The sequence below is a fragment of the Antrostomus carolinensis genome, unplaced genomic scaffold (assembly GCF_000700745.2).
Source record: "Antrostomus carolinensis isolate BGI_N321 unplaced genomic scaffold, ASM70074v2 scaffold49008, whole genome shotgun sequence".
Classification (NCBI taxonomy): Eukaryota; Metazoa; Chordata; class Aves; order Caprimulgiformes; family Caprimulgidae; genus Antrostomus; species Antrostomus carolinensis.
The window spans coordinates 50,394-63,311 of NW_010334722.1; the positions used below are offsets into that span (position 1 = coordinate 50,394).

Sequence of the window (12,918 nt, forward strand, 5' to 3'; positions counted from 1 at the left end):
CTCAGCAGCTTTGCTGTCATTTTGGTAACTGATCACCAGTTAGATAACAACCTCAGTTTTGCTCTTAGCCTTTTAAATACACTTGCAAGGGGAAAAAAGCCCAACCAAACCCCCAGGTTAAACGTTTTCTAAGGTCACAGAGAGTGAGTAATAAACCAGGAGCAGAACCAGCTTTTCAAAACTTTAATCCCTTCCCCCAGTTCTCCTTTCTTATAGAAACAGAGGCTGTTAAAATTTATGGCCAAAGGACTTGAAAGATTTTTTTTTGAAGAATATTTAATCCACAAAGTTTCATTTTACAGTATAAAAACCACAAGATGTCTGTTTAGAAAGCTGATATCCAACTATAGTCCATTTTTCTTATTTTTCGTAGCTCTTTTTCCTGGGATTTAGACAGTTTACAAGTAGTCTCTCCTAATAATTCCACAGGACTTGCATCTTCTTGTTCCATTTCAGTAACATCTCTTTCCTCATCAGAATCATCCTCTGATTTTTCACTTTCCATTTCTACTTCATCAGCAACTTCTTCAGCACTGTAAGAGGAACATGATGGAAACCACCCAATTAGTGAAATTAATTGGCACTTTAACATACTATAAGTATCACATACTATAGGACAGAGGTAAGTATTCATGCAAGTAACTAAGTAAACTTTAGATTGTATTTTTTTAGTCTCGGGCTACTCACAAACTACTATACTTCTCTTGCTATTTCAATAGCAAGCCATTTTTCAAATAGCTGTTCTCTTAAGTAAATTTAAACAATTTTTTTTTTTCTCCAAATATAATACATAATGTCAGAACAGGCAGATCAGCATTATGTAAAAAGTTATAATCTCACACCCCAACAGGATCAGAAACATTGGTTACACTGGTAGATAAGACAGTATTCAAGGTGGCCATTCTTCTCTTTCAAATCTGAAAAAGGTCACTTGGTCTTAAAAATTGCTACAATACCTAGAATGTCACTAAAAAAGAAAAAAAGCTGTGGGGTTTTTTGTTGTTGTTTGTTTGGTTTTTTTAAACATAGGGAGATGCTTACAGTAGCTGTTCCCTCTGACTTCAAAAGTTAAACTTGTGCTGAAGTAGAAAGCACACTTCCAAGGAATTATATAGAACAGTTACCATGCACAATGTGGTAATTGTATTTTTGATCCCATTCCTGCACGGTCATTCGTTCTAATAGGTCATCTGTTCCAATAAAAACTATTTATCACTCACTAAATGTAAAGGGTGAAACACGTGTAATACATTAATACTATACTGCCAAGGAAAATAAAATTTTTTAACATTAATAAGAAAATTAATCTATAGTGACGTATTCTTGTCATTCTTCAAGAGCCCAGGCCTGCAGCCCTTTTATGTAAAACTTTAAATGTGCAGTCATACTTTTTACCAGTGTCAAAGTACGAGTTCTACATGTGCAAATATTTACACAGGCCACTGAACTCAAATTCTTCAGTACGGAAACTACATGCAAGTTTTTATCTATTACTTGTAGTAGATTTCTGCCAGTGTTTTGTTGATGTGGCAAGAAGTTTTACTTGGGTCATCCATTAGAAAGCTAGCAATAGCGTAGTAGCTACACAACATAGCAAACTGATTCTGCTGCTGTTACGGCAGAATATAACGCACGTGCAAAACTACTCCAACTGGTGGCTTTTTCTGGGTAAGCCCTGGCAGTGTAAACCATCCTCTCACTGGTCTTTGCAAATGCAGAATGGCAGCTGAAACTAACGCCACTTTCATCTCTGGCTTGGCAGAGTTTCTCTGAACACTTTAAAGACTAGATTGCACAAAAATTGCAAGCATTTAATTGACTTCAGTGTAAGCAACAAGATACCTAATCCTAATACAAGACTATAGTCATAACCCCTGTGCCTGCATTCACTTTCCAGAGGCATACATTGATCTGGGAGGAGCAAGCTACAATACACTTGAAGTACCTATCAAACTACTCCACTAAATTGGGATCAATGCATTGTAAAGACAAGCTTAGCTAACTGTGTTCAGAGTATACACTCATATTTTGTAGCTTATTTAGGAATTAAATTTGAGTTCTAAATGAACTGTTAAGATTAAACCTAAGGACTAACTTCTTGGTATATGTAGAAACCAAAACCAAGAACTATGCAAGAAGTCACCATAATATCAAATAAAGTTGAAAATCTGACATTTATCCAAAAATACCACCAAAAACATTAAATCCCTGCAATAAAGTTAAATTTATAAAGAATATTTGGGTAACAAAGGCAACACTTTACATCCAAGCGTATTATGCCAAATAACAGCAACAAAAGAGTCAGTCCACATATCTCCCAAAAACTTAGTTGTTTTAAGAAAACCTTGCCCCAATAAAGTGTTATATTAACTTATGTCAACAGAAGAAGAGTGTTGGAAAACTTCTTTTACGCTTTAAACAAAGGTGTACATAATTTAAGAAGAGTTCTTCTATTTCTCTTACCTTTTGTTGCCTTTGGAGATGAGCAATGAATTAATAAATATAGGACAGAGGAAGGAAGCAGACGGCAAAACGTGTGCTGGAGTGTGCAAAAGCTGAAAAGATAAAACAGAAGCTTTATGAAAGCCTTTGTTTGTCATGATTTTATTTGTACACTTACTGTAATTACTCCTACCTCTTTGACAGCAGGTGAATCTTGCTCGTGCTTATTATGAATAAGTTTTCCAAGGTCTATATTGTCTTGTGATTGCTGACGTCTGTGCTTTCCCAACAGCAAGCTAAATGGGGTCACAGGAAGACTTTCTTCTACTGCCAACTTGAAAAAGATGAAAGTTTTAAGTAGAATTTTAGTGTCACAAATCTAAGTTCTATCTCATTTTGAGTTTCCAAAATTCAGAATCAACCTAGGTGACAAAACTCTACACTCAAATTAAACTCAGCTGAGCCATACGGCTCTTGGTACTCGTTCTCTATCAGGCATCCCAAGGGAGTCCTACACAGAAGTAGTAAAACTCTCCAGGATCTGGATTCAAGAACACCAGATTTTAGTTGGCTGATGTACCAATTAACTTCCAATGGAAGATGGTGCATGTGCCAGAAAAACTAAGTATGGCTTTCAGATTTCATTTATACCCCAGCATCATCTGCTGAGTGATTTAATTATGTAACTGGAAGCAAAACACAGCAACTTCCCTTCTGGCATTTTCCTAGTTCAGTATACCTTAATAAGAGTAGTGAATTATTCCCCAGCCCTCCAAAGAACCTGATTGCTTATAACCACATTCCCATTGGATTTTGTATTAGAAAGATATTAACTTCTACTTTGATCTGTTTTATCTAACCAACCAAATCAATCAAGTGCTACTGTTTTATTCTGTTCAGGGGGCATGAAACACTTCAATTTGAACTTTGAAAGATCGAATTTCCCAGATGACTTCTCCACAGAAGTACACACTGGAATGTAATTCTGAAATTCCTTCTCACTGGTAAGTCACAACTGACTGACAACTGTTCATCCTCACCAGAAAGCACAGTTCAGGCCACACTCAAGGTTCCAAGCGTTAAAGAAACCAAGGTAAGAGCTTATTCAAACATCAAGTGGTTTTGCTTCATTTATGTAACCTGAATGCTTTTAGAAAAGTGTAAATTTTTTGTTCAGGGGAAGTGAGAAAAGGAAGGAGTAGCTTACTAATGCTACTTGTTTTCTTAAAGGTTTTTACAAACAGCAATTCTGCCCCCCCCCCCCCCCAAAAAAAAAAAAAAAAAAAAAAGAAAATGCAGATTACTGCCCCTTCACTGAAGTGCCTGTGACTCCATCTGGTATGCACTTCCTGACAGAAGGGAATTTGAATCTGACAAACTGAACACAAACAATTTTTAACTGCTCTGTACATCTCTGTCAGAACTTTTGTAAGAGGTACCTGTTTGCTTGATGGTGTAAGCCTTTCTTCTAGAGACTTTGTGCTAAGCGTCATTAGCTCCTAAAATACAGAATGATGTAGCAGAGTTACAGTATGTAAAACTGTTTTCCATATTTCCATACCTTGCCTACAGAAGCTTCTGACTGGCCCAAAAGCTTCTGTCAGTCAAGTGGAAGAGGCAAGCACATCTCTTCCTCTATTCTATAAAGAAATTGAAAGGAAGTGGGAATGGACCTAGAGGCTTTATACAGACTTTTTGTGAAAACAAACCAAAAAACCACCCACTCACAAATTACAGGGAAAACTGAATAACATATGAAACATTTGGATAATCAGCAATAATACAGCTTCTAGGTGGTCGCTGAAGTTAAACAGCATAGGCAGTGTTCCCAAATTATCTAGTTTTTTCTATGAATGAGGCAGCAGAAACTATTAGCAGTAGAAAACCAGTAAATAATCAATTTTTAACTTAAGCTGTTTTGGCAGTTGAAAGGTTTTAATAAAGAACAAAGCATGGCTTATGCTGCCTTCAAATCACAAAAAGAAACTCTTCCACTCAATAGCAGAACTCTGAAATTGTATCAAACCACAGTCAGGAAAATACTTCTTCCCCAAGAAGAACTGCCACTCGCTATTTCTTACTTGTGTGTCGGTAAGAAAAAATAGTTGGGATCTTCTTAGCCAAAGGTATTTTTCTGAGCCAATCATTTCAGGTTCCTCTCTTGGAACGAAGGCGGCGAGCTGGATCTTTTCTTTACAAAGGTTTCTCTGGATATAGACTGGCCGTGGATCATTTGGTTTAAACACAAACACTGCAAAACCAAGAACATATTCTCTTTAAATCATGAAATTCTTACCTTCCTGAATAGTTGTCAAAGCCCTCTGTACCACAGCCACTAGGGGCTGGACAGGATTGCCTTTAAGCACTAGTTTGCAGGAATTACAATTGGATAACTTTACTGCATAACAGAAGGTACCTGCCACAGTATTCCAACCCAGAGAACATACTTGGAAATTAACGTTTCTGTAGAACAGTAGCTCTAGAAGACTAATCCGAGTCACAGCTCTAAAATGCAGCTGTACAGTTCAACCACAGGAGAGGGTCAGTAACATTCAAGACTCTCACCTACAGAGCACGGTTAATCCTGTGCTATATCCTGTACCACAAACTAACTGTTGGAAGAAAGGATGGGGAGCCAACATGCTTTACTTGACTGCTGCTGTCAGACATGGCTCAGTTTTCCACAGGTGCAAACACAGACTAAAGTCTGTCTTACGGCTTTCACAGGGCTGGATTCTAAGAAAACCTTTCTGCGAAATTATGTTTTCACAGTTTTAAATTCCATTGACTATTACTTGTCAAAGAAGCCTTTGTACTTACAGCTGGAATCTTTTGAGAGCCATGAGACAGCAGCAATATGTTCTGAAAGGGGATCAGGTTGCAGAATTAAGATGTTGAGGTGGGCACTCCATTCCACTGAAAAGCAAACACAGCAAGAGCCAGACATGAAAAGAAGGGATTCAGTTCTATCCCACTGCTTTGCCAAAAAAAAAAGGTCAAATGGGAATGACATGCAGGGCCTTAACCTCTAGAAGAGGCAAGCAACTTCACTTATTCCCAGATGAATAAAAATGCACAGATATTATCAACTTCCAGAGATGTTATTGTGTTCTCAATCATCTAACTTGCAATTTACTATGCGCGTGCACACAAAGTACATGCACACTAGACAGGATACTATCTTGACTGAAGTGTGAAAATCATTACATTTCCACAGGACATTTTGTAGTGGAACAATCTGGAAGCAAACTAGAATTAGTTTAAGGTTTCATAGTAAATTCAAGTGTTAAATGTTACCACTCTGGCATACATTTAAGCTGATCTTACATGCACAACTGAGCAGGTTCCAGCAACACAGAAAGCCATAATCAGTGGCACCAATAAGGTACTTGGAACATGTTAGTCTCCCAAAGCAGATGTTCCTACAGAAGTAAAAAGTCAAAACAAGTTAGTGACCCTCAGATTTCATCTTTGTTTCTCTATGTAGCAATGATTCACAAGTCACAAAAACATTCAGTTAAGATTTAGTTCTGATATTTAAATCAGAAGTTTGCTTTTTAATTTCACTTCTAGTGTCATGAAGCCACACACAACAACAAGATAGGTCTGGGAGATTTAAAAGTGTGCATAAATCTGTAAGGATTACGTGTTCCTACAACATTCTGATTTCAAGGGGTGATTTTAAGGTCTTAAGTAAGTTACAAACCCACAAGTACTAGTAAGTGTTCACATTGGGACTGGAAAATACATTCCATATTTAAAGAATTCCTACTAAAGTTCTAAGCACTAGAAAGAGAGAATTAGTAAAAAAACCCCAGTTTTTCTTATAGGCTGCTCCAACTGAAGAAAGGGTGTGATTTGTTTTCACTTCTTTGAATTTTTCATTCTCTTGTTTGAGAGTAACAACAGCCTTTTGATTTCCAATGCTCTAAAGTATTTTCAAAGAAGCTAGCAAGGGACAGAATTTCTATATTAAAACACAGACCTTTCAAGTTATGCAATTAATACAGTCATTTAATATAGTCCTAGAGTAATTTATTTCCTTTTAATATAACATATAGTAAAGGCTGGCCTGGGAAAAGCTTGCCACTATACCAAGCTGTCAAGAGAAGTTTTCTCTATATAAAGATGTGGCTTACGTGCATTTTCCTGCAGACCAGTTTTAGAATCATGTTTCTCAATTTCTAATCTTAGAGGACCAGTGTAAACAAAACAGACTTGATCACACAAAACAAAAGCTTACAAACATACACACAAAAACATGGAAGCGAGAAATCTCTGTATCTTTCTGTAATTCTTTGTGTCAGAGTCTTTAAAACACTGTGACCACGCAATGTTTTGCTTTCTCTTAAAAGAGAGGTCTTCCCTGAAAGCAGGTATATGAAATACCTCTAACATTACTGCAGCCATGACTTGTTTGAGAAGCAGTTAGAAAAACCTTAGCACTGAAAGAAAATGCTACAGTAGGTTTATCGCATCTTCCATAGTCTGCCAGGCAAATATGGATTTTCCAACAGAGGTTAGAAAGGAGATATAGATATAGATATATATATAAAATAATACAGATAAGGTCAATATGCCTTTATGGTTTATTGATACAATTTCTATTTGTATGCATACATACATGAATAAAGCACAACCCTTTCATATTTATACTTTTTCAGTACTTTGATTAATCCCTAGATTAATGGGGAAAGGAGAAGGGCTATTAACACACTATTGTGTGCCCAGTGATACATATTTGAGTATGGGAGGCACAGGAGTCATAAGCAAATAAGATGAAGAAACTGCAAAGCTTGATCTTATTATTTTTAACAGTAAGTTACCAACCACCTGGAAGCCACTTCAGAGTCTTTTCTACATATGAATTTAAGACCGTTAAATTCAATGTTTATATGAACATATACAAGGCCTTGGACTACTATGAATTGATTCTTTGTGTTCTGAGAGTTCAAAAAAGACATAAAAAGCCATATGAAAAAACGTACCTTATTTTTCCAGGTGGATGGCAAAACGTACACTTAAGATCCCAAGTAACAGAATCCCAGACAGTGACTGTTTCTTCAAAGCTAACAGCAAGCAAAGAGCCATCTTCTGAGAAACAGCAGTTAGTAGCTTCGTAGTTGTGGTAGCTGCCAACAAAGTCACAACTCCAGCTCACACTTTGTTGTGCTGCATTGAATAAACAAACCAGTTAATTCAAGTCTATACATGCAGAAAGGAGAATTCAAGTATCAGGGCTGCAAAATAGGCTCAAGAGCAAGGTAGTTTTGTTTCAGAAGGCTTACATTTTTGAAGAGTACAAAGAACCTGTCCTGTTCTAGTACAAGAAGCATTCAGTAGGTTTTCGATTTGTCCTCAGTTTTGCATTTGAATTGTGAATCCCAAAACTAATATAGTACAACATTCATGTTTACTTTGCCAACTACATTAACTGTGCTCTCAAACAGGCAGATGTTAGATAAAAGAAAAACAAGATAGTGAAGGATTCAACATTTAGTGTTCTGAAACATAATGTTCTTTTTAAACTGTAGCAAGCACATGAGCATGACTAAAAATATGAACACAGGTTGCATTTGAGTCCAACAAAACCTCACGGTTCATTTCCATGAAGTGTGAGGATCACAAAGTGACCCATCAGTGTGTCTCCTTGTGTTGGTTAACTTGCCAGTGCATTCAGCTGGCATACCTTTCCCATTGTTGATAATTACCATAAAATGAACAGAAGCAGTGATGTACTTATCACACAACATACATTTCCCAGTATAAATAAATTCATATAGCATGCTTTTGAAATGTATGAGTAGGATGAGGAAAGAAAGGAAGGTAAGTTCACTCTGTGCTAAGATATCCTTTGTGTAATGGCTACGAGTTGATGACTAAAAGAACTGCCTGTAAAAAACCCAGAAATTATCCACTACTCTGGCACCATCTAGAGGCACAGCGAGAGATCTGATGCAAATAAAAACATGCCAGAGGGTATTCTACACGGGAACTAGTTAGTTTAGCAATGTCTGCTGCACAGAAGCCTGCAGCACATTGAGTCCCTCTCTACCTGACCATTCCTAACCTGTTCCCACTGGGCAAATACACCAAAGTCAGCACTAATTTGTACTTTTACACATGCTGTGATACAGAACTCTGTAGAGTCACTTAAACTAACAAAAAATATGCACAAAAAACCCCTGATGAGGCCAATCAGCAGATACAAAAAACTATCTCGTTGAAGGAAACAGACCCTATTAGGTTTCATCCCCAACCCACACTGTACTCTATATCAAAACATCTGCTCATTAAGATATAACCTAGGCTTAGAATAATTTACAATCAAAAAAGGAAAAACAAAACCAAAACCACTCTTTCAGATACCACTGAGGGAGTTGCTATTAAGTAAGTATCTGCATAAATCCTAGTAAATGAATGCAAGCTTCTGTTTTTCTTCTCATGAGCAGCCACCGTTTAGGAGCAAACAGCTTTGCCAAATGGGAGCTTTAGTAGTTAAAAATACTTTTGAACATGTTCTCACCTGCCCATGAAAACACAAACACGTTACTGAACTGCAAGCAGCTCAGCAAGACCACTACCACTATTTGGGAGTATGAAAAGGTAAGACAACCAAGCAGCAGTAAAGCTCCAGCTCGCTTAAGTGTGCCTGGCACCGCAATAACATTTCAGTAAAAGGAAATTAAGAAGCAAGAAATCTTTTATATATTTGGTTACTTAAGTATCTTGGAAATGGATCCTAAATATCCATTCTAGGACATTCAAACATCTAATGGGAAGGCGGGATGTTCAAAAAATGAACTCTGAAGTTGTGGAGCTGCAGAATGACAAAGTTGACACTAAATGAAGTACAACAGAGTAACACATTTCTGTGTGCTGCTCCCTTGAGTGGAAGTCTCAAATAAAAAGACTACCCAGAGGAATGACAAAAATCCTTTTTCCCAGCATGGAAAAATCGTTACCATAAACAATCCTTTAAACAAATCAACACAGGCTGCCATTCCCTTCTGCAGCAGGCTCAGCAAGGTCTTTGCTGCTTCAACTTCCGTATCAATCCATAATACTGCAAAGCTATGAGAGAACTCCATCACAGAGGATGCTCAGGAGAACAAAATACTCCATGCAACAACAGAAAGAGATAAATGCATGGGACTCAAGGGCCTAGTTCTGAAAGGATGATGTTAGACTCAGGATTTCTATAGCCTGCTACAAGGTAGCAAGCCAGAGTGAGTTATGTTTTGGCCATACCTACCCTCTGGATCAGAGTCTTCTACCATCACCCAGACTTTAAACACGCGATCTCTGCCTGCTGTTACCAATATCAAAGAGTCATCTTCCAGTTCATCCATGTCACGAAAGCACATGTCTGTTATGTGGTCCTCATGGGGCATACTTATTCTAGTATTCAGCTTAAAGCTGTAGGAAAGGAAACAAAAACTTGACATTTTATTTGATTTTGAACTCATGGAAGGTTTCAGTCCAGTGTGATTCTGGAAGGGGCAGGGAGAAGAGGAACCAAAGAAACTTCTGTGTAATTACACAGATAAATGGTATCACATTTACAGATCAGATTTGCTAATCGCTTCCATACTGCAAAAGAGATTGTAGCCTAGCACTGAGAGAGGATTATCACTAAGCAAGCATTGCTCTCAAATATTCACTTTGAACTCCGGGCAGTCATTCCAGTATCCAGACTACCAGTCATGTGGCTACTACATACATCAGCTTTATTTTGCTTTGTTTCTCCTTTAAGAAAATAACAATTTATAGTTAAAAAAAAATATATATATTTTGTAAATAAGAAAATCAGGGAAAGTGTATAAACCAAATGCATATTAGCTAAAGAGAAAAAAAAAGTAGTAATCTTCTGTACCCTAGAAGGATTAATCAGTTAATGATGGATTAGATACAGGTGGAAAAACTGAACAAGCTATAGAACCATTTGTCTATGATTTTTAATACCAGGTAAATATGTGAATTTAATCCCATGGTTAGAATAGCCTGATTCATTTAAGTAAATTAGATTCAGCACAATTACTTCCAATCTGTATTTACTTCAACTCTGTGCACTGTTTCAAATGTGTGTAGCACACAGAGTAAACTCTCCCTAGGGTCTTCCCTAGAATTTTATTAATTGATCTGGAAAAACTCTGCAAGACAAAATCTGTGTAAATATTTGTGTGATACTTCACATTTGGACACCTAGAAGGCCAGCTCTGTTATCATTACCTTTGTGTTTCTTCATCAAAGAACCACAGCTTCAACTGTAACTCAGGGTCAGTTACTTCTTCTCTCTCTTCTACTGTTGCTAACCACTTGCCTTCCGCACTAAACGCGACTTTTACCAAGTCAACTTGCTTCAAACCTGCCTGATGAATGTACTGTCGTTGCACAATATCCAACTGCAAAACAACAAGACCAAAATTAAGTTTCAAAATTCAAGTGCAGGTTTAGAGATATCATTCACAAAATGATGGAGAAAGCATGTTCTGAAAGCACTAATTAGCACTGTGGCATAAAAAAAAAAAAAATATGTGGGGAAAACATAATTAGGGCATGGACATTCCACAATAATGCTAAGTGTAAGAAAGAAGGCAGAAAAAAGGAAAAAATACTTTAGAGGAATTTTACCTAGAAATCTTTGACATTTAATTGGAACAGCATGCTGTTTTGAAGCATTTATTCAACTGTCAACATTTAGACAACACTTAGCTAGGTTTAACAAGTAAAAGTCTGCAACAAAGCTGAAAACATCTCAACTTAGAATCCACTCTTGTGGTATAGCTGCTGGCTTTTTTTCCTGTTTTCCATATTAAGTCTTCAAATAAATTCTGATGCATAACTTACTTGATTGAGTAAGTTTTAGTACAAGCCCATCCAACTTACACTGAACAGCTGTTGGTCACTTTGGAGACAATAGAACTGCAAGTGGCCAGGCTCTCCGTTCAGAACCAAAGCTTTGGTTCTAGGATCAACCACCAGACCAGTCTTGACATCCCTACCTGGAAACAAAAATCAGATGACAAATGGCCTAAGATGGGAAGTGACACATTCTGCCCTCTAAGTGGAAGATAAATTTTACTGCACTTACTTTTGATTAGCCCTTGAATACTTTTGGAAAATCTTAGGTTGCTATTGATTATTGTAATTCCTGAAAGGAAAAAAAGATAGAAGTCTTACGAAAGGCTTCTGCAATGTAACCACATCCTGGTTATGGTGGGGAGGGGACCTTAACCAACTGTACAAAAGGCTTCTGCAATGTAACCACATCCTATGGTGGGGAGGGGACCTTAACCAACTGTACTTAATCCTATATCTTTTCTCAGTTTATGACACTCCTGCATCAAGGTGGAAAGCCAAGTTACAGCAGTCACCAGGCAAATTCACAGAACCGATGGAAGAGCAAAAGATCACTTCAAGCATCTGTTCTTTCAGATCAGTATTTAACTTCTATGTAGTATCTAGTTAATCTGAAATTAACAAAATAAAGCTCATACAGATTTGCATTCCATTTTGCATTAAGTGATACTTAAAATATGTTTTGGCTTACTGTTGTCTGTATGCAAGGTGCAACAGAGCGTGCCATCAGTTGACATGGAGATGTACTCGATAGCGGATCCCAAACGAGGAAGGAAATCCTTCTGACAGTCTGATTCACTGTGCCACAGAACTAGAACAGATTCAACTCCACCACTCAGCAAGCTGGTTCCTTTTCCGGCAATAAAAATGCAGTTATAGGTTTCAGTTAAAAGAAAAATAAAATAAAAATCTGCATACATGTCTACAGTGACAAACGTAGGTTTCTCAAAAAACTTCCTTAAACTGGTACAAAGCACTTATTCCTTGTATCTGGCCTGGGCAATACCCATAGATATATTTTTCATTATCCCATGTTAAATTGCTAGAGAAACTTGGATTAAGTAACAAGAATTTGTGCCTACAGTAAAATTTAAACAATGTTTTGGGAGTAGTACATCCCATTACCTTCTGAATCAGCTGAGTACTTGTGTTAGAATACAGCTCAATTGTTCTCCTTCTATCGGAAGTATTTCGCAGTAAGAAATACCCCAGTAAAAGAATAGTTCAGATCACACAATTCGGATAAAAATTAACTGTATTTCTGTCACCAGGTTTGAGTTCAGACAAGATTTGTTTGTTTTATTTGGATGCAGATAAGACTCGGGCAAGAACTCATCACTATTACTGGTGAAAAGCAGGGGGGAGAGTGGAGGTAAAGAGGTTAAGAGGCAGGGTTAAATTTTACCTTCTGCCACAGAAGGTAGATATTTAATGTCAAATTAAAATGAATGCCAATCAAAACACATTAAACAGCAACTGCTTCCATTTTTATTTCAGATTCTTCCTGGACATATTTAAAATTCTAGAAATTAATCTATGAGGAAGTGGGCAAACTCAAACTCCTATTGATTTTTCCTTCCTCACTACAACTCCTTGACTTTGAAAGGATTTTTT

General features: G+C 37.2%; 1 protein-coding gene across 1 annotated transcript; it reads right to left on the reverse strand.

Moving 5' to 3' along the window:
* Nucleotides 1–325: 325 nt before the first annotated feature.
* WDR75 (WD repeat domain 75) lies at nucleotides 326–12,154 on the reverse strand (the record flags this gene model as incomplete). Its single annotated transcript, XM_010174270.2, has 13 exons — nucleotides 326–533; nucleotides 2,464–2,555; nucleotides 2,636–2,776; nucleotides 3,882–3,941; nucleotides 4,524–4,693; nucleotides 5,263–5,358; nucleotides 5,770–5,864; nucleotides 7,431–7,614; nucleotides 9,698–9,861; nucleotides 10,675–10,847; nucleotides 11,332–11,447; nucleotides 11,537–11,596; nucleotides 11,996–12,154. Coding segments are annotated over 13 exons (1,718 nt in total), but the record flags the coding sequence as incomplete, so codon positions are not given.
* Nucleotides 12,155–12,918: the final 764 nt, after the last annotated feature.